Source organism: Oncorhynchus kisutch, linkage group LG26 (assembly GCF_002021735.2).
Source record: "Oncorhynchus kisutch isolate 150728-3 linkage group LG26, Okis_V2, whole genome shotgun sequence".
Lineage (NCBI taxonomy): Eukaryota > Metazoa > Chordata > Actinopteri > Salmoniformes > Salmonidae > Oncorhynchus > Oncorhynchus kisutch.
This window is the reverse complement of record NC_034199.2, coordinates 17077829-17101674: the sequence shown is the minus strand read 5'-3', so window position 1 is coordinate 17101674 and position 23846 is coordinate 17077829. Positions and strand designations below refer to the sequence as shown.

At 42.7% G+C, this 23846-nt stretch overlaps 3 protein-coding genes across 7 annotated transcripts; 1 reads left to right on the top strand and 2 right to left on the bottom strand.

Annotated features, from left to right (window-relative positions):
* Positions 1–63: 63 nt before the first annotated feature.
* On the bottom strand, positions 64–11790 carry ofd1 (OFD1 centriole and centriolar satellite protein). The gene is made up of 22 exons (XM_020462186.2): positions 11457–11790; positions 11173–11373; positions 10526–10594; positions 10409–10436; positions 10212–10319; positions 9989–10125; positions 9720–9893; positions 9465–9571; positions 9265–9384; positions 8091–8164; positions 7897–7988; positions 6468–6657; positions 5327–5457; positions 4792–4903; positions 3498–4265; positions 2971–3133; positions 2786–2886; positions 1340–1465; positions 962–1119; positions 665–850; positions 462–535; positions 64–233 (listed from the first exon to the last, which is right to left on the bottom strand). The coding sequence occupies exons 1-22, from the start codon at positions 11550–11552 to the stop codon at positions 194–196; spliced, it is 3255 nt and encodes a 1084-aa protein (XP_020317775.1). The 5' UTR covers positions 11553–11790; the 3' UTR covers positions 64–193.
* Positions 11791–11884: 94 nt separating this feature from the next.
* Positions 11885–17760, top strand: LOC109870959 (trafficking protein particle complex subunit 2-like). Its single transcript, XM_020461682.2, has 5 exons — positions 11885–11998; positions 12250–12368; positions 12585–12729; positions 15564–15649; positions 15736–17760. Exons 1-5 carry the CDS (start codon positions 11944–11946, stop codon positions 15832–15834), a joined length of 504 nt encoding a protein of 167 aa, XP_020317271.1. The 5' UTR covers positions 11885–11943; the 3' UTR covers positions 15835–17760.
* Positions 17761–18047: 287 nt separating this feature from the next.
* Positions 18048–22363, bottom strand: LOC109870886 (ras-related protein Rab-9A). 5 transcript variants are annotated; one of them, XM_020461574.2, is made up of 4 exons: positions 22306–22363; positions 20828–20961; positions 20682–20711; positions 18048–20579 (listed from the first exon to the last, which is right to left on the bottom strand). In XM_020461574.2, exon 4 carries the CDS (start codon positions 20532–20534, stop codon positions 19929–19931), a length of 606 nt encoding a protein of 201 aa, XP_020317163.1. In that variant the 5' UTR covers positions 20535–20579; positions 20682–20711; positions 20828–20961; positions 22306–22363; the 3' UTR covers positions 18048–19928. The 5 variants fall into 5 exon arrangements, with proteins under 5 accessions (XP_020317163.1, XP_020317160.1, XP_020317162.1 ...); XM_020461571.2 differs by lacking the exon at positions 22306–22363 and adding an exon at positions 21431–21972; XM_020461573.2 differs by lacking the exon at positions 22306–22363 and adding an exon at positions 21431–21855 and having other exon boundaries at positions 20828–20926.
* Positions 22364–23846: the final 1483 nt, after the last annotated feature.

Below are 23846 nucleotides of genomic sequence, written 5' to 3'. Positions count from 1 at the left end.
TGTCATGGTACACACACAAAAAAATAAGTTGTAAGCAAGTGTCGATAAGTCACTGAGGCACTGTGTGATTTATAAATCGAAGGTTTATTCGTGTCAATGAACCAAGACTGACATTTATACAACTTAAACATCTAAAAACAACAAAGTAAAACGTACAGCAGTATTGTACCTTTCACACTCACACTGTGCCACCTCACCAGAACTCATCTGCATCTTCATGTGAGAAAGCAACACTAAAGAGGAATAGAATAATGGTTTATTAACAGTAGTCTCCGGATAGGATTGAAAAACACATGTTCTTGATAAATTGGTCTAAAAATCAAAAGACTGGCATGTCAGAGGAGAGGATGTCCTTTCTTGTGAAGTGAGTCAGGAAACCTCACTGGCAGTCTCTCTGCCATATCTAAAATCCGCCCCGCTCTTCTCCTCTCTCACAAGCACTGTGAAATGTTTAGACTTACCTATCATCTTTCTCATCAGACAAACTCTTGGCCTCAGGGCTCCTGTGTTCTGGCTCCTCTCTCCCAGCAGGGATCTAAAAAAAAAAACAAAAAAAACAAATTCAAACACTACGCTGGATACACTCGCCTGCTGCTTCCGTTCCACAAGAAAAACGGGGCTTCGCACTTCAGAGGACAGAAAAGTGTGTGAGACTGTGTTGCACCTGTACATGCGGACTCCGTCTTTGCTCCATGATCATCTTCAGGTACTTCTGGAGTGGATCTTTGTCCGAGGACGGGGCTTTCTCCTCAGGCTCTTCTGACTCCTTCAGTTCTTCCTGCCCTCTTCTCTCCTCCTTCTCTTCATCTCCCCCCACCTCCTCTCCATACTGCTGCACATCTTCCAATAGCTTAGAAACAGATAAGTCTATCCATCAATGCTAAGGTCAATCCATCAATGTTAAGGTAATTATAGAAGGAGGTGAATGTGTCAATGCAACAGCCTAGAAGTTAATCCCCACCCTTTCTTTCTCCAATCTCTCCAGTTCTCTCAGCTCCTTCTCCTGGGCTTCCTCCTTTTCCCGCTGTCGTTTTTCTTCTCTCTCTCTCCTCTCTCGCTCCCACCTCAGCTCCTCTTCTTCCTCCTGTCTGGCAGGTTCATCCAGCGTTTGTTGAACTTCTACAAATCAAAGTGGGTTCACTTGAGTTAAAAGAGCTCCCTGCACAGTGGTTTTAAAAACGGGACTACCGTACTGCAGTATAGTGGTAAGCTATCAAACATCAGGTTGGATAAAACATGGGCAGAGTATGGCCATTGCATTGTGGGTGGGGTGACGGATCAGTTAGTCTAAAAGTTGGGTGTGCTCTTCTAGGGAGAGGGGATGTGCTCCCTTACTCACCCCCCTGCAGCTGAGCCTCTGCGAGGTCCCAAGGGGCCCGAGACGGGGGGACAGTCAGGGGCCCGTCAAGGGCCTCCTCCTCATTGCCCGCCGTGTCCAGGAGCAGCTCTGGAATGTGGCTGGGCTCTAGAGGGGGGGGGGGGGGGGTACAGAGAAAGAAAGTCACAATGAGGCCCTTTATGCTCAGGCCAGGAGGACCAACACAGAATACATAATCAGCTGCCCTTCATCCTTACCATTGTGCCAGGCCAGAGAGAGGCCACTCTGGAGGCCAGTCACACATTAAAAAGCAGCCATAACTGATTTAGCAGTAGGTGTTGTCGTTACAGTGATTTGACCTGAGTAAATATATGGAAAGAGTCATTCCTGATTAAGGCCACCATAAACTGATATGTATTACTAGATGTCTAGCAGTCATTCTAAATGGATTCCCCAGTAAAAGTATGGGACTGAATGCGACACATTGGGTTAGGAGGGGCATTTGGTATGGGCAGAAATATGGCATACTGTATGGCCCATACCCTCTGTTAGCTGGTACTGATTCAGCACTGAGAGTCATAGGTGAAACATGCCTGGATTTGCAAACACTCCCAGATCTAATATGGATCAGTCAATCGGCTACATCAGACGCAGAAAACCTTGGATGCATCATTGATAACGAAATAGTTGAATATTTCAATTCCACTGGTCAACAACACAAACCAATATCCCAACACCATTCCTGCAGTGCTGAAGGTGTTTGCTCTCCCCCCTTGTCCCTCCCAAGGTATGATTCCAGTATTACAGCATTACAGTGGAGAAACGCACAGGTGCTGTATGTTTAGGAAGCAAAGCATGCTGGGAGCACAGAGGGCTGCGTCATCTCTGCCTGGCGTCCTATAGAGAAGGCTTCTGCCATCTCAGATATCTCCAAGCCATAGCAGTTATTAATAGACCGACTACAGCATGGCGAACTGCCGACCACGGATTAAGGTGACATTTGAACCATACCGCAATTCGATGGTTACGGTCAAGAGAGATTATACCGTGGAATGTAATAATACGACTGGAAAGAGACACATCCATCACAATCTGGCTTGGTGTTATAGTGTGTTGTATTTTACAAGGTAGAATGGAAAGGCTGACTGATTATGAAGTAAATCCCACTTAGTTAAGGGCGCCAATGTAGAATAAAATGCACGTAGCAGCATAGTCGACATAATGGGAATGAAGTACATTGGAGTCGTCAGTAGTGGAAATCATCATGGAAACTAACCGCCATATTGAAGACAGAGGAGTCATTTTGGTCCCATTTCAAGTAGATATTAAAAAACAGTACAGAACACCCCCCCCCCCCCCCCATCACAGTACCCCAGGAATATACCTTGCACCTGTTGTGTCATCTGCTGCATCTTAAAAAACAAGACGGACACCAACACAACACAACTGATCTGGGATTAAGAGTACCTGGCAAAGGCTCCGTGAGATCTTCAATGGTTATCTTCTCAGGCTGAGGGGAAGACTCTGACTCGGAACTGGAGAAGATGATTTGCTGTACCTGTGGTGGACTACAGACAAACAAACAACTGTACAACTGAACTGATCGTAATATATTGTTATAATGCCGATCATGTGGTGAACCCCGGTGCTACCTGCATTGGCCTCGTGCAGTGCTCCTGAGCTGAGGGCTGCGAGGTGGGGAGAGATCTGAGGTAAAGTCCCCTGAGCACGCTACCTCTCCACGGGGCAGGGGGAGGGGGGAGAGCTGCCTCTCATGAGACAGCACAGGAAACGCCACAGACGATACCTCAGCCTCTGAGAATGAGAGGGGGAGCAACTGTTAGTTACAAAATGCAGCAAACAACAGAAGATACAGCTTCAGCACTGTCACTGTCATATGGGGTTTCAAAATGCTTGAAGTGGAAGGGCTCAAAGGGGGGAAATATGGAGATGACAAGATGTCGACTAAAACTCAGAATACAAATGTATGGACGGACTCAATGACTCACAAGTTATGAATGGGATATAAAATACTAACTATACACCAAGACAAGCATTGTTTCGAGCAACGACAGTAAATTATTTCCAAAACACATTTACTGTCTTAGCAGTAAAGCGCTTGGGACATTAAATCCATTTGAAGTGAAACAACCAAATAAAACAGATTGCACGCTCCTACCTTCCACATGCTCTGTGTGAAGCTGGCTCCTGGAGAGGGAGAGGGGTGTGGAAGACAGGCGCCTGTGGGGAGAGGAGGTGCCTTCCAGGGGGTGTCTGTCTCCTGAAAACCGGGCCTCACTGAAGTCCAGAGACTGGAACTCCCTTCCGCTCCCTGGACCAGGGTACTGATCCTGGGACGGGTCTTCAGCGAAGGTCACTCTGGGTTGGGGAGAGGTGGGGGCTCTGGTACGCTGGGGAGGGGGTTGTTGTTGAGGCGAGAGAGGTCTGTGGGAGACTTGTGGATGCTGGGGTGAGTGGGGGCAAGGTTGGGGGGGGACTTGTTGTCTTTGGGGCGAGCGAGGGCGTTGGTGAGAGATATGTTGCCTCTGAGTTGAGTGAGGGCGGGGTGATACCGGTGCTCGTTGGGGTGAGAGGCATCGCGGGGGCAGCATGTGAGACACGGTGGCGTGCACCGCCCTCTGCTGGTAGTTCCTGTAAGCTTCCTCCAGTGTCTCCGCCTCCTTCTCCAGCTCTCTGATCCTGGCCTTGGCCCCGGCCACCAGCTCAGCGTCAGAGTCTGGGGAGCTGCTCCGCCCCCAGCGAGACCTTCGCCCTTGAGAGGGCATCACACCTGCTTCACACACGTCATCATAACCAGCCACCCAGGCTCTCAGGACACCTCTGTCCACATAGATATCAGGGGGCACTAGTTTATCAGGATTTAGCTCCAGCACTGAGCGGTCCACTAGGGAGGGCTTAGGGTTACGCAGGACCTCATTCTCTAGAGCTGCCCACCGCAATCACACAGAACACACGGAACCAAGAGATCGAAGGGGGGGAAGAAATGGGGAGAGAAAGAGGAGAAGGTGAGGGCAAAGACAAAATACCAACCACTATAAGGTGATAAGATGGAGAAAGTGATTTGTAGACTGATCTCAGAGAAGGCTAAGGGTACATGTCAATATCATGAAGTGGATTCCTCTCCTTGCCTCCATTCCTTCATCTGCACTGATCTGAGAACAGAGATTAAGTGAAAGTAGTGTATCGAAAGCCTACTGGAGGACTTGCTTTCACCTGTTCAACTTTTGAAGATCAGAGCAGGTGAAGGAACAGGAATGAAGAGAGTCAGGAAAGGCCACCATTGAGATGCAGATTACTATACAAGCTAAGCTACACAAGCTAGGTTTCATGCAAAATACAGAAATGTGAAGCAGAGCTAGATAAAGGAACTACAATATGCACACATGATTCAGTGTGACTAGCCATGCCTAAAAAATTAAATAAGCCACAGGGACCATGCACAGAAAGTGTACCTAGTTGTGTTTGTCGGAGCTGCATCTTGATGTCCTCTGCATGGGTGGTCATCCACTGAGTCCTCTCCTCACAATCTATGAGCTGGGCCTTCAACTGGGCACAGCGCTCCACCTGGTATACACAGGCAGTCAACAAGGGGTTAATACAGACAGAGAACACCTCCAACAGGTGGACAGAGCCAACAAGGGGTTACAGACAGAGAAGAAGAGTATCCAACAGGTGGACAGAGACAACAAGGGGTTACAGACAGAGAAGAAGAGTATCCAACAGGTGAACAGAGCCAACAAGGGGTTACAGACAGAGAAGAAGAGCATCCAACAGGTGGACAGAGCCAACAAGGGGTTACAGACAGAGACGAACACCTTGCAACAGGTGAAAGATGACATGCAGGCTCCCAATTGGACCGGAACTCATATGTAAGGCCAAACCATAAGCACAAAGAACTAAACGTCAGGCCATATGTGTGTTAAAGAGAAGAAGTCTCTATTCTCCACATTATTTCCCACACTATCAGAGAAGCATTGTGTCACTGACCTCATTGTGGAGCTGGGCCTGCAGCACCTGTCTGTGGCTATCAAACTCCTCCTCTGACAGCCTCCTGGCACTCTCCAGCCTCCTCAGCTCCGTCTGCAGCGCCAGCTGCTCCACCGACGGCCTGCCCAGATCTATGGGGAGACAATCGGCTAGGAGAGTCACAACATCCCGGCAAACAGCTTACACATTAGAGCACTCATTGTACAGTATATCCAATCTTTAACTTTTCAATTAAGGACAAGTTATAATGGGCTTAGGTTAGGTACTTTTCTTAAGATCACTGTGACAATGCCCCAGAAATGTCAAGAGAGGTTTTGTGGCAAAAACGTTACCTTCTGATTTACACCTGACATTATGTGATACGCTCCAGTTAATCTCCTCAACTAGCTACAGTATATTGGTTTGGCTGAGATGGTGCTGGGAGGTTGACATTATCGAGCACATGGTACTAGCCTAACTCGGTGGTTAATGAAGCCTACTGTTAGTGAGGAAGAGAGCGGCCCATTGGTCCCCCATCCACCCTTCTCCTCTGACAGGAAGAACATTGTGTCCCTCAGAGAGGGATGAAGCATTGGCCCTCTGCCCTCTGTCCCTCCTCCTCCGCAGTGGCCTGGACTCTCCACCCCCAAATCCCCCCTGCTTTCACTTCACAGAGCCGTCTGTAAAGCCACAAACACTGCAGAGAGGGTCCCGCATTGACAGTCATCTAGAGCACATCCAAAAAGACTCTGCCACAGTGCCAAGACCAGCTGGGCAGAGTAGAATGAATAGAGTCTATACAGACTCCACACAGTCAAACCACAAAGCCTTTGAATGCCTCAAAAATGACATACTGTATCCTCTCTGGGTTGGAAAAGAATTTCATGCATTATTTGTATATTTCTCAACACATTCCGTTTGACCAGAAAATGGAGAGCATCTTTAAACTAGGTAACCTCTGAACTAACGACAGTTAAAAAAACAAACGTTTCCCTCTTAGAGAAAAGGACTAGTCAAAGAGAGAGAGATGCTAGAGGCTAAAACGGAAGCAAAAAGCGAAGCAAAATTTCACTGGTTCCCCACACGCCCAGACTGAGCCCACCAATGCAAAACTGAGAGAAGGCAGTAGCATATCTCATATGGTAAGGCCACCATTCCTCACCTGCCCGTAGGCGCTGGTTCTCCTCCTGAGCTTCCTCCAGCTGTTTCATCAGCAGCCTGAGCTGGGCCTGCTGCTCCACCCTCTCTCGCCTCAGGGTGGGGTAGTCATTCATGGTCTCCAGCCTCTCTCTCAGCAGCTCATTCTGCTGTGTTAGCAGAGAGTACTGAGACTGGGATGTCTCCAGCTCCATCTAAATTACAGAGAGTAGCATGCGTACAGTTAGGGCCGAATCAGTATGTGAAAATGTTATGTCTGTGTATCTCATAGTACAGTGCCATGCAAAAGTACTCATCCCCCTTGGAGTTTTTCCTATTAAGTTGCATTACAACCTGTAATTTAAATGGATTTTTATTTGGATTTCACGTAATGGAACCACACAAAATAGTCCAAATTGGTGAAGTGAAATGGAAAAAAATAACTTGTTTAAGCAGTACATTCCACAGAGCTGGGCTTTACGGAAGTGTCCAGAAAAAAGTCATTCCTTAAAAGAAAAAAACAAGACTCCACAAACATAGGGAACGTACTCTGGTCAGATGAGACAAAAATTTTGCTTTTTGGCAAGGAAAACGCTATGTCTGGCACAAACCCAACACCTCTCATCACCCCGAGAATTACATCCCCACAGTGAAGCATGGTGGTGGCAGCATCATTATGCCGTGGGGATGTTTTTCCATCAGCCGGGACTGGGAAACTGGTCAGAATTGAAGGAATGATGGAAGGCGCTAAATACAGGGAAATTCTTGAGGGAAACATGTTTCAGTCTTCCAGAGATTTGAGACTGGGACGGAGTTTCACCTTCCAGCAGGACAATGACCCTACGCATACTACTAAAGCAACACCCGAGTGGTTTAAGGGGAAACATGTAAATGTCTTGGAATGGCGTAGTCAAAGCCCAGACCTCAATCCAATTGAGAATCTGTGATATGACTTAAAGATTGCTGTCCACCAGTGGAACCCATCCAACTTGAAGGAGCTGGAGTAGTTTTGCCTTGAAGAATGGGCAAAAATCCCAGTGGCTAGATGTGCCAAGCTTATAGACATACCCTAAGAGACTTGCAGCTGTAATTGCTGCAAAAGGTGGCTCTACAAAGTATTGACTTTGGGGGGTGAATAGTTATGCACGCTCACGTTCAGTTTTTTTTGTCCTATTTCTTGTTTGTTTCACCCCAAAAATTATTTTGCATCTTCAAAGTGGTAGGTATGTTGTGTAAATCAAATTATACAAATTATTTTTATTCCAGGTTGTAAGGCAACAAAATAGGAAAAATGCCAAGGGGGTGAATACTTTCGCAAGTCACTGTATGTCTCAGTTGTACACATTAACTTACTCAGCTTAAAACTGTATACCATCCGATGACAATCTGTCTAAGGACAATCCTACAAAACAGGGCCGTCTCTGCCTTACAGTCTTATTGGTTGCCAAGTTTACCTGCAATCGTCTCAACTCAGCACAAGCTCTGCTGTGTTCCTCTAGCTTGGCATCGATTGCAGCCGACTCCTTCTGCATATGAATAGTCTCCACTGAGAGAAAATGAATGTGTGATAAGACATTTGTATAAAATGACACAAAGCACAACATTTAATACATTGTTTATAACGACGGCCTACAGGAAAAATACAGACCTTTGTTTCTTTTTTCATTCTCTGTGAGTTTTTCAGTCCTTTTGGTGTACTCTTCATTTAACTCAAGCTGATATCTGATAGCCAGAGAGAAATATCAAATAATCACAAATTATTTATACAAGCATTGACATAAACAGCATGGAATAATGACTGACAGTAACATAAATGTCATAGGCCTACATGTTAGTAATATAAGACAGCAATGTAATAAACTGGGTGGTTCGAGCCCTGAATCCTGATTGGCTGACAGCCATGGTATATTTAAGCATTAAGGCCCGAGGAGGTGTGGTATATGGCCAAAATACCACGGCTAAGGGCTGTTCTTATGCACGACGCAATGAGGAGTGCCTTGACACAGTCCTTAGCTGGGGTTGTGATATATGGCCAATATACCAAGGCTAAGGGCTGTGTCCAGGCACTCCGCAATGCATCGTGCCCAAGAACAGCCCTTAGCCATGGTATATTGGCCATATACACCACACCTCCTCTGCCCTTATTGCTTAAATATAGCACAACGGTAACATAATCGTTTCCTGAAGTGATGCACTGCTTAGCTTACATCAAACTTCTTAGACTGTAACTATCCCAAAACCATTACATGATAGCACATTATGATACTGTCACTGAGTAGATGCTCTATTCAAGAAGCCATGCATCTGGACTGCTTGTTATACAGCCTCTGTGACCAGTACTCCTGCATGTTACACTAATGCTAACTGACAGCTGGCTATACCAGCCAGATTTACAATCTAAAAATAAGTACTGTGTGGTTTTGGGTTTAAGAGGTGATAGATGTGGTGAGTCAAACTTATTAGCATTCAAAGCTACTTAGCCCAATTTTCAAGGCAGTACAATACACTGTATGGTATCATCCCTGCAATCCCTTTTCTCAACTGAATCAGAAGGTGAATTAATTGTCTCTGATGAACTGGATCCAAGCACACAGTACATGAACAAAATATGCATAGAGGATATGAAAGTGAATGTCAGAGTATACATATTTTTGCTCTACACAAGAGTGCCACCTTCTGGATGCAGAGAGAAGAGATGTAATGGAATGATGGCTTCTGTGCTGGGAGGTGAAGGGAAATCAAACAGATAGAGCAAGTATCATCTTAAAAAAAGTACAGAACAGTCCAAGTAGGCTACATTTAGCAAAATGCCATCATAACACCTTGAAAGCTCATTCTTCAGCTTTTGGTCATAGGTGTCCTCCGTCGTCTTCACTGCAAGCTCTCTTCTTCTCAGCAGCTCCTCCATGGTCTTGGTCTTGTCTTCCTGTATTTTGCAAGTCCTGTGGTGAATAAGCATTCGGTGAGTAACATGCTAAACCAACCCTGATAACCCCAGTATGACGATATGACTTCATCTTACTTTTCAAAAGCCTCCATCCTTAACCTCAGCTCAGCTTCTCTATTCCGCACGGTTTCTATTTCTTTCAACACAGCTTGTCTTTGCATATAGATGTCTTTTTCCTCAATCTGAAAAACACAAATGAAATACAAAGTAATTCGTAACATCACATAAGCACACAACACCCGAATGCAAAAAGTTTAAGAAAATAGAACGGCCCAAGTAAAACATGAATTGGCCACTGACTCGATGATTGGAGAACTGAGAATTAACTACCTCTTGTTGTTTCTGTAATCGATCGATGGCATTCTTCTCCCTATTGATCAATGCCCCCGACTTCATCTCATAAGTCCTCTCCATGTCCTGCCTCAGCTGCAAAATCTCTTTGCGAGATTTGTCTTTTTCCTCCATCTTCACTTTGGACATTTCCACATCTTTATAATGTTGCAGCTGAAGAAGCAAAAAGCACCATGTTTCTCAATGCAAACATTTGCAACACTAGAACATCAGAATGCATAAAGAGGCGAAGAGAAATAGAGTCATACCTTTGCATTCATTTCGGCTTGAACCTGTGCTTCAACTTCTTTTCGATATGCAGCAAGCTTTGATTCATAGGACACCCACTTGTCCCCTTTGTAGCGGAGAGCTTCATACTCCTCATCGATCATTTTCATCTTGTCAACTGCACACACAAAAGGTTATTAAAATGTAACGTAACGCAGTATTTTACAATAATACTGGGTCAACTTGAGAGTGCTTCATGCTTACCAAGAGATTCTCTATAAGCTGGCGTACTGGTGGTCTGAGTATCAGCATCACGCCGTTCTCCATGCAGATGACGGTCTGTTAATTCTATCAAGAGACTCATCAGGAAACCTGGAAGAAACATCAATAAGGGCCATGCCAGGATGCTTGAGCTGACAAGAGGGGGCTTGGCATTTGAAAGTAAACATCACACAACATACCCTTATTCTCTTTCTGTGTACTTGATGCCTGTTGAAAAATATACAAATAACCATCATTCACATCATTAGGTACAAATTATATAATTTTGTATAATTTTACCAAGATGATGTGATTACCAGAGATTTGTAAAGTGGTGACCGCGGGCTGATTTTCATAAGTTGAAGAATGTCCCTTGAAGTGAAAATCTAGCAGGGTGTAGATGAGAGCATAGTCAACAAAAGAGTATAACGTAGCTGAGAGTTCAGCACAAGCAAAGCTGACCACACATTACTGGAGTGGGGTCATTCAGAGCATCAACATAATACCATGCATTGTACAGGACCAAACATAAGGTAGTGTGTAGTGATGGGGGGGGGGGGGGGGGGGAAATCCATAGTTGCATATCAGGATCTTATCATTTTGACAATATATCAATATTAGATTTGCTCTAGTTGGCTGTACCTGCACCAAAACGTCATAGCTTGTTCTTCTTTTAAAATAGGGAATCAATTTGTTGTCAGCACTTTTATTTCCATGACTGAACAAAACCTTTTTTTCCATGGCTCTCTCTTGTCCCTCTGCAGCAGACATATCGTGAGCAATATTTTTGGTACATCGAATCGCAATAGAATCACACTACTGAATCACAATACATAAAGAATCGTGAGAATTGCAATACATATCGTATCAGCACCTAAGTATCGTGATAATATCGTATCGTTGATGTCCCTGGAAATTCCCTAGTACTGTGTTACTGCTCCAAAGCATAAGTGCAAGCGCTCACCTTATCTTTGCCCATGCCACATTCAGGGTAGAACACAGACAGGGTGTACTCATACCCAGAGTTCCTCAAATGATCTGCCACCAGACTGTTAGAAGCAGTGACCAGGACAGAGTCTGACTTCATAGGGACTGGCCTGGGAACAGTTTCTCCACTCAAGATGGGGTGCTTCAATTCATGGATCAACTGATTACGAAGCTGCGTCTAGAACAAGGAAATAACGTCTGACAAAGGGGGAAACAACGGTCTTTGGTAGTAAAATACTAAATACTAATGTAAATACTTACTTTAAGTGTGTCAAGCACTCCTCGATTCTTAAATGTTTGGTAAAGCCTCTTCCTCAACTCATCTGGGGATAAAGCCTCCTCCTTGGCAACAGACATGTTGTCTTCAATTGGGGAACAGAGGATCAATCAACGAATAATTGCTAGCTGATTTTTCTTGCTGGAGACAAGTACCAAATTCTCTGTAACGCGACTAACATGTATATAGCTAGAGTTTATGGCACGTATTTCAACGTATTCTGGTTTAAATGACCTGCCTAGTGACCAACGGCGTCCTCTCCAAATGCCCACAGCTTTGAATTCAACGTTATCGTTTTAGTTCCTGTCGCACAGTTATGATGCATCAATGTCTTTGAAATCAGAAATAAAAACAAATACATTAGTCAACTAACAGATATATTACTACATATGTATACATCAAATGTAATATAAGATATATAAAATTACTAAATCCCTTTTCATTGCAAATGTATTTTATATTCAACTTTTCATGTCGTTATCAAACAGCGACGGTATTACGGAAAAGAAAGGCTCGTTTTTAACAGGTAAATTCACATTTGATTTATCATATTAAAACCATTGCTTTGGAGGTAAATGCACATACCTATGGGATCTTTATGAAAATTAAGACTTGTCGTTTGCTTCAATGTGTTTAGCTTGACGATAATCACGTATTTGCAGCACGCTACCTACATTAACGTTAGCTACAAGCTAACTTAGATAGCTAGTTAAGGATTTAAGTCCAGTGTCCATATTACTACTATCCAATAATGTGTATATATTTCTGTTCACACAGAAAATTGCAGATTGCTGGAAAGAAACATGTCTGGGAGTTTCTATTTTGTCATGGTTGGGCATCATGATAATCCTGTCTTTGAAATGGAATTCTTGCCTGCTGGTAAAGCTGAGTCAAAGGAATGTATCGTTATGATTTACTCAACATAATGTGTATATGTATATGTGTAGTACATACATGCATGCATACACGTGTATATGTGTGTTCCTAATAACTGTCTAAAGGGGCAGCTAGCCTATATAACTATGTATTGCGATATTGGTCCACATCCAGTAAAAAGAAGAGGATACTGTAATGCCCACTCAATTACCATTCTGTCTCTTATATGTCAACAGGATGACCACCGGCATCTGAACCAGTTCATTGCGCATGCAGCCCTCGACTTGGTGGATGAAAACATGTGGCTGTCTAACAACATGTACCTGAAAACTGTGGACAAGTTCAACGAGTGGTTCGTCTCTGCCTTTGTCACTGCAGGACATATCTTTTTCTAGCTTTTACCGAATACCCACAGGTACAGTTGAAGTCGGACGTTTACATACACTTAGGTTAGAGTCATTAAAACTTGTTTTTCAACCACTCCACAAATGTCTTGTTAACAAACTATAGTTTTGGCAAGTCGGTTAGGACATCTACTTTGTGCATGACACAGGTCATTTTCCAACAATTGTTTACAGACAGATTATTTCACTTCCAGAGGGTCAAAAGTTTACATACACTAAGTTGACTGTGCCTTTAAACAGCTTGGAAAATTACAGATAATGATGTCATGGCTTTAGAAGCTTCTGATAGGCTAATTGACATAATTTGAGTCAATTGGAGGTGTACCTGGGGATTTATTTCAAGGCCTTACCTTCAAACTCAGTGCCTCTTTGCTTGACATCATGGGGGGAAAAAAAATAAAATCACAAGTCTGGTTCATCCTTGGGAGCAATTTCCAAATGCCTGAAGGTACCACGTTCATCTGTACAAACAATAGTCCGCAAGTATAAACACCATGGGACCACGCAGCCGTCATACCTCTCAGGAAGGAGACTCGTTCTGTCTCCTAGAGATGAACATACTTGGGGCGAAAAGTGCAAATCATTCCCAGAACAACAGCAAAGGACCTTGTGAAGATGCTGGAGGAAACGGGTACAAAAGTATCTATAGCCACAGTAAAACGGGTCCTATATCGACATAACCTGAAGGGCCGCTCAGCAATGAAGAAGCCACTGCTCCAGAACCGCCATTAAAAAAGCCAGACTACGGTTTGCAACTGCACATGGGGACATTTTTTTGAGAAATATCTTCTGTTCTGATGAAACAAAAATAGAACTGTTTGGCCATAATGACCATCGTTATGTTTGGAGGAAAAGGGGTGAGGCTTGTAAGCCGAAGAACACCATCCCAACCATGAAGCACGGGGGTGGCAGCATCATGTTGTGGGGGTGCTTTGCTGCAGGAGGGACTGGTGCACTTCACAAAATAGATGGCATCATGAGGGATGAAAATGATGTGGATATATTGAAGCAACATCAGTCAGGAAGTTAAAGCGTAGTCACAAATTGGTCTTCCAAATGGACAATGACCCCAAGCATACTTCCAAAGTTGTGGCAAAATGGCTTAATGACAACAAAGTCAAGGTATTGGAGTGGCCATCACAGCCCTGACCTCAATCCTATAGAAGATTTGTGGGCAGGACTGAAAAAGCGTGCGTGAGCAAGGAGGCCTACAACACTGACTCAGTTACACCAGCTCTGTCAGGAGGAATGGGCCAAAATTCACCCAATTTATTATGGGAAGCTTGTGGGAGGCTACCCGGAACGTTTGACCCAAGTTAATTAGTATTTGGTAGCATTGCCTTTAAATTGTTTGAGTGTATGTAAACTTCTGACCCACTGGGAATGTGATGAAAGAAATAAAAGCTGAAATAAATCGTTCTCTCAACTATTATTCTGACATTTCACATTCTTACAATGAAGTGATGATCCTAACTGACCTAAGACAGGGAATTTTAACTAGGATTAAATGTCAGGAATTGTGAAAAACTGAGTTCAAATATATTTGGCTACGGTGTGTGTGAACTTCCGACTTCAACTGTAAGTAAGTAACCTTGTCTGAGCCAGAACAGTCCATAGTGCAGGAGCATATATCCTGTTTCTGCAGCTTGATTCAACAGCTACAATTCAAATCTACATAGGATGCTAGTCTATCACAGGGACATACTCCCAATATTGAGTGCCAGGCAGAGAACCATTGGGTCCTGTTTTTTTGTCTTTGGGATCTGGTAATGAATGGTGTGGCTGTTGAGGAGACTTAATTACTTGGTGTTACCTTAGATTGTAAACTGTCATGGTCAAAACATATTGATTCAATGGTTGTAAAGATAGGGAGAGGTCTGTCTGTGATAAAGAGATGTTCTGCTTTTTTGACACCACACTCTGCAAAGCAGGTCCTGCAGGCTCTAGTTTAATCTTATGTTGATTATTGTTCGGTCATATGGTCAAGTACTGCAAAGAAAGACCTCGTTAAGCTGCAGCTGGCCCAGAACAGAGTGGCATGTTTTGCTCTTCATTGTGATCTGAGGGTGAATAGCAATAGTATGCATGCCAGATTCTCTTGGCTAAGAGTTGAGGAAAAACTGACTGCATCGTTTCTTGCTTTTATAAGAAATATTAATGTGTTGTCAATTCCAAATAGTTTGCATAGTCAACTTATACACTGCACTGACACACACACTTACCCCATCAGACTTGCCACCTGGTATCTTCATAGTCCCCAGGTCCAGAACAATTTCAAGCAAACATACAGTATTATACAGAGACATTATTGCATGGAACTCCCTTCCATCTCATATAGAGTTAGTGAACAGAAAACCTGGTTTAAAAAAATAAAGCAACACCTCACGTCACAATGCCTTTCCCCCATTTTACCTACTTTTTGTGTGTATGTACTGACATGTATATGTAACTGAGAGATGCACACACACACTACATGTTAAAATACTTTACATACATAAAAAAAAATATTGTGTGTAATGTATTTTTTGCTATGTGTCGGACCCCAGTAAGACTAGCTGTCGCCATTGGCATCGGCTAATGGGGATCGTAATAAAATCAAGACTTGACTGGGGATTGAACCCACAACCTACAAATTTCATGGCAGACACCAACCACAAATCCACAGAGACCTATGTAGCCCTCTGGAAACATTGCAACAAAACATAAATATTATGTCTACAGTGTTGAATTCAACAAATCGTCATTGTTACAAAGGGCTCAGACAAATAATTAGTGTGTGTGTTTCATAATTCCCTTAACCATCTCCATCACATATGAGATTCATCATGCTTCATGATGTACGACAAGAAGATGGAATCAAAAACTTCTTCAATGACGTGTATGATTTATACATTAAGGTGAGTTATCCTATATACAGTATGTTCATGTATAATTCATATTCTGATGATTTTATTCTTGTTCATTATTCTATGCTCTTTTCCAGTTTGCAATGAATCCTTTCTATGAAACCAATGCTCCAATCCGGTCGACGGCATTTGACAGGAAAGTACAGTTCCTTGGAAAGAAGCACCTCTTGAGCTGATGAACTAACCTGGACAACATGGTTGTGTAGCTTTTTTAATGTCTTCATTGTGTGCAGTTTCCAGTTGAAATATGTTTTAAGACATATACATAATATACACATAATTTGTCTATGATCACCTGTTGTATGTCTTATAATTTCAGTATGTATTACTGATACTTCCCAACCACTGTATAAAAGCTATTGTAAGCATGGAACATTGTTGCGTAATGAATGGATGGTACACTATATATACAAAAGTATGTGGACACCCCTTCAAATTTGGCAATTTCAGCCACATCCATTGCTGACAGGTGTATAAAATCGAGCACACAGCCATGCAATCACCATAGCTAACATTTGCAGTAGAATGGCCTTACTGAAGAGCTCAGTGACTTTCAATGTGGCACCATCATAGGATGCCACCTTTCCAACAAGTCAGTTTGTCAAATTTCTGCCCTGCTAGAGCTGCCCAGGTCAACTGTTCAAGTGATGTTATTGTGAAGTGGGAAAGTCTAGGAGCAACAATGGCTCAGCCGTGAAGTGGTAGGCCACACAAGCTCACTGAAAAGGACTGCCGAGTGCTGAAGCGTGTAAAAATGGTCTCCTAGGTTACAACACTCACGACCGAGTTCCAAACTGCCTCTGAAAGCAACGTCAGCACACTAACTGTTTCTTCGGGAGCTTAATGAAAGGGGTTTTCATGGCTGAGCAGCTGCACACAAGCCTAAGATAACCATGCGCAATGCCAAGCATCGGCTGGAGTTGTGTAAAGCACGCCGCCATTGGATTCTGGAGCAGTGGAAACGCATTCTCTGGAGTGATGAATCACACTTCAAAATGGACTATTCTGGGTTTCGCGGATGCCAGGAAAATGCTACCTGCCCAAAATGCATAGTGCCAACTGCAAAGTTTGGTGGATGAGGAATAATGGTTTGGGCCAGGTCCCTTAGTTCCAGAGAAGATAAATCTTAATGCTACAGCATACAATGACATTCTAGACAATTCTGTACTTCCAACTTTGTGGCAACAGTTTGGGATAGGCCATTTCCTGTTTCATCATGACCAACTCCATATTAATGACCATGATTTTGGAACGAGATGTTCGACGATCAGGTGTTCACCTACTTTTGGTAATGTAGTGTATGTGTCACCAGAATTTTGTTTCCAAGTTTGATAATAATGAGGTTTGTATGAGGCTTTTCTGAACTTGAATGAGCTTGTTAAATATTATCCCATTCAAAAGACGGTAATGTTAAACATTCACAAAGCTGTCTGCCGCCTTAGGGGAATTCTCTGGCGCTGCCCAAATGCTCTGTGCAAATGCAACTATGCCCTGCACACAATAGTTTTGGAAACATTTGCAACCATACTTTCATATAAGCGAGAAATAAATTTTCAAACACAAAACACACTTAACGTACGCAGTTCAGGAAAGTTGCACCCGGCTGTATTTTGTGGAACACTCGAAATCTGGAGTGGCATGTGTCGTAGCCGGCTGCAACTTTGCTAAACTGTGCAAAGTAAGTGTACTTTTTTGTATTTGCAAGATTCTTTCTTGCTTGTATGAAAGTTAAGTTCCAAAGGTTTCCAAAAACGCATTGCAAGTGAGGCGTATTTGCGTTTAAACAGAGCGTCTGGATTGTAGTTCACATGGAGGCAGCTGTGGTCCGTACCATTGGCTGAGAAGCCAAAAGGGTGGCCAACTGTAAGCTGGTTATACACCCCCTTGGGTTCTTGAGAGCTAGTTAAATCAATGTAAATGTGGCTAAGTTTACACAGGTAGCCCAATTCTGATGAGATCTGCTCTGATTGGTCAAAAGACCCATTGTTGGCAGAATATCAGAATTAGGCTGCCGGTGTAAACTAAGCCATTCATTCCTGAGGTTTGTGAAATGCTCTGACTCACTGTCCAGTTTCTCTGATTAAATACTATCATTAACATAATTTGGGGATTTCCTCAGGTGATCTTGTTCCAAATAATTCACTGGTATACATGTTTGTGCCGTACAAAGTAATGTTGATTCACCAATCACTTTCTGCTAAACTGAAATCGCATGACAATTGACTGAGGGAATGGTCTTCCTGTAATGGGACCTTTATGAATGCAACAATCACACCAAACATTTCTCAATGACTTCCTGCTGAAGTCTTACTCTGATATCAAGTGTTTGTTTTCATAATTTGTAGGGTTTTTTCATAGTGGGGAAGAAATACAAACATGTATTCAGGGGAAATGATTCAGTCATGGAGAGTTTATTCAAATAACATTTTCCATTCAACTTGCATTCCAATAATTCTGGACAACACTGCTGTAGCTAAATAATATGAAAGTGTTCTCAGCACTCTACCTGAATTAGACGAAATATCAATGAGGAAATTGTGATAATGGACAATACTGTAAAATCAACAGTTGAAATCCAAAGTCTTAGTATCAAAACTATACTAGCAAGGAAGAAAATGAAATTGAGCTCCATAAATGTAAATAAAATGCATGTAAGATTAGATGTCCATAGAAAAACTGGCAGTGGGTTTTGCTGATGACATGACGGTGGTAGGCCTGATAACTGACGATGATGAGACTGCCTATAAAAGAGGTCAGTGACCTGGTAGTATGGTGCCAGCACAAAAACCTCTCCTCCAATGTCAGAAAGACAAAGGATCTGATCGTGGACTACAGGAAATGGAGGGCTGAGCACGCCCCCATCCACATCGACGGGGCTGTAGTGGAGCGGGTCGAGAGCTTCAAGTTCTTTGGTGTCCACATCACTAAGGAATGAACATGGTCCACACACACCAACACCGGTGTGTGTGGTGAAAGCACGACAACACCTCATTCCCCCCAAGAGGCTGAAAAGATTTGGCATGGGCCTTCAGTTCTACAGCTGCACTAACTCTTGACTCATTACATACAGTGCTGCTAATGTTTGATCTATCCTGTTGCCTAGTCACTTTACCCCTACCTGTATGTACATATCTACCTTGTACCCCTGCACATCGACTCAGTACTGGTACCCCGTGTATATAGCCAAGTTATTGTTACTCAGATTTAACCAGCATTGTTAGGAACTTAACTTTCACTGTTTACAAAGCATGTGACAAATACAATTTGATTTGAGGTACATACAGTATATTACCTTGTTCAATCATATCCACCTAATTATCACCCATCTTGATTACAATTATCCAAGATATTGGATCACTGAAATTCTGGTATGATAAAAAAAAAAAAACTAAATTCTTTACAAACTATTAGTGGTAGTGAGCATAAAATGTCATGCAGTACATACACACAGGATACCAACAACTATTTATTGAACATTCCTCATCTCTTATCCTTCTGTGCAGGTGTTAAAACATGTAGTCCATTACATAATGATAACTCATTAATTACGGTATGTTGAGAACAAATATTGCAAGGCCAGCAAGTTGTATAGAATTCTCAGCACCTATAATAAACAGTAAGAAATCATAAGCCTTCATTTCTGCTTACATTTCTCCCTCTACAATAAAGTAGTGACAGTAAACCTTGATCTTAATCAAATAAAAATACTGCATAAATTAATCTATCAACATTTGTTGTTATAAATATGAATATATTATGTATATTCTAATCCCATTCAGGTCAGTCGATTAAAGTGACTTGCTTTTAAAGTATCACATTTGGGGTCATATCTCTGGATAAGGTCCTGAATACAATTTGAATGCAATCAAATATATTTTCACTGGTAAGGCAGCACATTTGTTTCAGTCACAGTGTACGAAACCATTTCTTCAACAAAATAAAAAAAAGGAACTTAGTGTGTAACATGATTTGGAAATTAAACTTTATAAATATATTTCTGGCAACCACATTGTTGTAATATGTTTTAAGACTATATAATTCAAATACGGCAGGGATTGAAATTATAATGCATTTCTTGGAATCTGACAAATAACACCATTCTTCAGTACCCTCTTCACATCAATGAGTCCAGAGACCAACAAGCCCAGTGGATTATCATCCACAGACACTAGCCAGTGCTTGCACATGCTATTTGAGAGAGCATGAGTGTTGATAAGCCTGTGTGTCTTCCTAGCTCCAGTTCTTTATAGGTTGTAGGCCCTACATTAGATCAACAGCAGGAAGCACTGGAGCGGGGCTTTCTGTGGAGGTTAACTGTGTCTGTGGGGATGAGGTGGTCTGCCCTCTCCTCCATGGCTAGCACATTCCGCACCGCCTCCTCAAAGGCTATAGCTACGTTGGTGGAATCCTTGGCACTGGTCTCATAGTAAGGGTGATTGCCGTTATCTCGACACCACTGTTGAGCATCCTCAGCAGACACCTGCCTCTCCGTCACATCCACCTTGTTCCCCAGCACCACGAAGGGGAACTTCTCGGGCTCCTTGACGTCAGCGTAGTAGATGAACTCCTTCTTCCAGTTGGCCAGGTTGTGGAAGCTCTGGTTGTCATCCACGCTGAAGGTAAGCAGGCAGCAGTCGGAGCCGCGGTAGAAGGGAGTCCTGAGGCTGCGGAAACGCTCCTGTCCAGCCGTGTCCCAGATCTGCATGGTGACCAGACGGCTGTCCACTTCCAGGTCCTTGTTGAGGAACTCCACGCCAATGGTGTGGAAGAGGTGTGTGTCAAACTTGTTGGTGACGTAGCGGTTCATGAGGGAGCTCTTCCCCACTCCTCCGTCTCCCAGCAGGATGACTTTCAGCAGGGATGACTTGGCGGTCATGGCTCTTAAACGGCACGTGGGACTCTTCCTCTGGAGAATAGGAACCTGGAGGACAGTAATGTGTAACTAACAACTGTAGCACAATAGCCTTCAAGTTTCTCAAACCTGTTTTTCCACCTAAAAAGTATGTCTAGGAGCTAGACTTACCTTTACTGCTCAGTGTAGATATTCTGAAACCTATGGAAAACACTTGAATGTTATCACTTTATCTTACAACAATTAAACACTAGTCAAATCACACAAACAGGAAGAAGTGAAATGTGGTTAACCTTCAACAAAGAGACTTGACTTACCCGTGAATTATTGAAGCCTCCCTCGGTCTCAGCTGGCCCGGATCATGTGCTACAGACAATGGCCGGGTTCTTAGTCACGTGTGTCTGTTTCGTGTGGGTCTTTATAATGTGAAGCATAGTCAACGTTCAAACAGCTGGAATGAAATATTTAGCAAGCAATGTGTTGACTGAACCTTCAAGTATAGCTACGTAACATAAACATTCAGTACAGTGACTGCACAGCTGTCTGTATTACCAGCATTTTTACAAAACATACCGATACAGTTCAACTGACATGTCATAGCTACTGTTTGCTAACAGTAGTTATTAAATTGCCAACTAGTTGGCTAGCTAATGTTAGTTAGTGTTGTATAACTAACGTTAGCTAAATAGCTAGGTAATTATGACACGGAAGAAGAAAAAAAATCACGGTGAAATATTGTTTGTAACGAACTTAAAATAAAATAGGGCGCAACGCCCTCACAACAGGCTGAAGTTGGATGACAATCAATATTGAGCTAGCTTTGTTATGCTAAGTAGCCTAGCTACTATAGCTATTAAGCATGCTGAAAACGATTTAGCAAACGTTAGCTAGCTAAACCTTCAGACACTTAATTACCTTACCGTTGGCAAGTTTTGAAGAACACATCCAAGGACTGTGATAGTTAAAAGCTTTTTTTCAAGCTGTCAATTGTTTGGCTTCAATAAGAGTTAGCTAACGTTAACTGGCTGGCTCAACACTGATGGCGGACTAGCCTCTGTTTCCACTCATGTGACCCAAGAAGTCTCGAACTTTTTACAGTACTGTTAAATGTTTTCGAGTCCCAACACTCAGTTCACAATAGCAGATTATTTATAATAAAAAGCCATTTTAAACAAATGCAACTGTACTGGTGACTGTTTTAGCCATAGAGATTGATAGAGGACTCATCTTTGTATCTGTGCTATTATAGCATCTGTGCCAGTATTGAGGCTATCTCCATGTTAAAGTAGTACATATTTTTTTTATGACTGGCTGATCCTTCCTGATGACCCAGTTGGACATGACTCCAACAGGGTCACCAGGTGGGATCAGCCAATAAAGTTGGAAGTCCCACCCAGTTGGCTACATTAAATGGTGGAAGCCCTAAATGCTAGGGGCCAGGGTTCCTGTTATTAAGAAGAACAGTTTCAGGGGCTACAGTTTTGCTTAGGTACTGCAGTTTAACTGACACCCGGCCCAGAAAAACAATTGCTATACACTCCCCCATAGAGAAATCAGATTATAATATTCCTAATAAGACACTTTAGTCATCACCTTTTTTCACAATACATCCATTGAATTATTCAAATAATTGTTGCGAAAGCCGACAATGTTAAATGTTTTTTCATCCAATGTTTACCATGTTTTTAGGTGACGTGATGTCATTGTCACTGTTCGCACTGCTCCCTGTGCGCACTGGGTGCTACCCGGATATAGACTGTCCATGAATCAGTGTTTGCAAACGTGAGTAGATTACCTTGAAAACAACGGTCAGACATCTTGAACGCAGTCTCCAGTTCTTATTATACCAATGGTGTTGTCCATGCTAAATGGCCTTTTGGCCACTAGAGGCCTCTATCATTTTCTATGGTTTTAGCCATTAAATAGCTAGCTAGCTGCAGTACTCAATCAACACCACTTCTGATACTTACAGAAACAGAGCCACCAGAGGGCGATAAACACACGGTAGACAGGACTAGACCAGTACCAAAATCAAGCTACTTTTTCCATAACTTTTGACCAGAGGACAGACAGAGTTAAAGATTTAGCATTAGCCTGGTAAATTGGTTACGATTATTTATGATTTCTAACATTGTAGGCCCATATTTTACACAGTCTGTCAGCTGATTGGATGTCTTTAGTAGGCCTAATATTTTCATGGTGTTGTCTATTAAAGAGTAAAAACTGGCCAATTAAAGATCATTTTTCTTTTGCGATGTCTATGGAACACATTCCACTATATCGGTGGTTGCCAACCAGAGAACCCGTAGGGGTACTTGAGAAGACTCATGAGACAGACCATAGGTCTACTGAATATAGGCCTATTGGTAAAATGCACACAAGGTATTTCAGGGGTATTCCAGGCAGATTAAAATCCAGTTGGTGGTACAGTAACTGAAAAAGGTTTGGTATTACTGCCCCTAAGGCTTTTCCACTACTCCCCCACTAATTTGTTTTAAGTGAACATGTGTTGCTTTCTGTGAGAATGAGTTTGGCAAACAGCGTTTCTCTAGCAGTAGTGCTGAGCGATTAAAGTCCCATGATAGTAGTGACTGCAAATTACTGCTTATTAACTATTATTTATTCACATTACTTTACATTAATAAAATATTTCAGTTGTTGTTTATGTTACATTTGTTTTATTTGACGACTTCATTATTTAATTCCAAGTCATCTCTGTCACACCATGGGGCTCCTGAGTGGCACAGTGGTCTAATGCACTGCATCTCAGTGTTAGAGGCGTCACTACAGACCCTGGTTTGATTCCAGGCAGTATCACAACCAGCTATGATTGGGACTCCCAATCACGGCAGGATGTGATACACCCTGGATTCAAACCAGGGACTGTAGTGATGCCTCCTGCACCAGATGCATTGCCTTAGACCGCTGCACCCCTCGGTAGCACTGTAATGCACTTTTGATGAAATCTTCATCAGTGCTCATTGAGTAGAATACTCAGTCCAAAACAATAACGTTCAAAACAATATTGTGAAAAAACATGCAACCCATGAATAGAGCTGATGCATATACTGTCTGACAAAATCACTATTTTAGTAGTTCATAGTAAATAAGGCATACTTTTATGACTGCTGAATACCAACAATTAATCACTTAATAGTTGGTAGAAATACCTTGTGAAGCAACTGCTTTCTATCCCTCTCAATCATGCATTCTCTCTTCTCTCCATCTATGTGTCTGCTCCACACAGAAGAGACAAGTAGGCGGGCTCAATGGATTATGGTCATTGTAGTTAAATACCATGTTTTCTGTGCGAAACTATGTTGAATATTGGCCAGT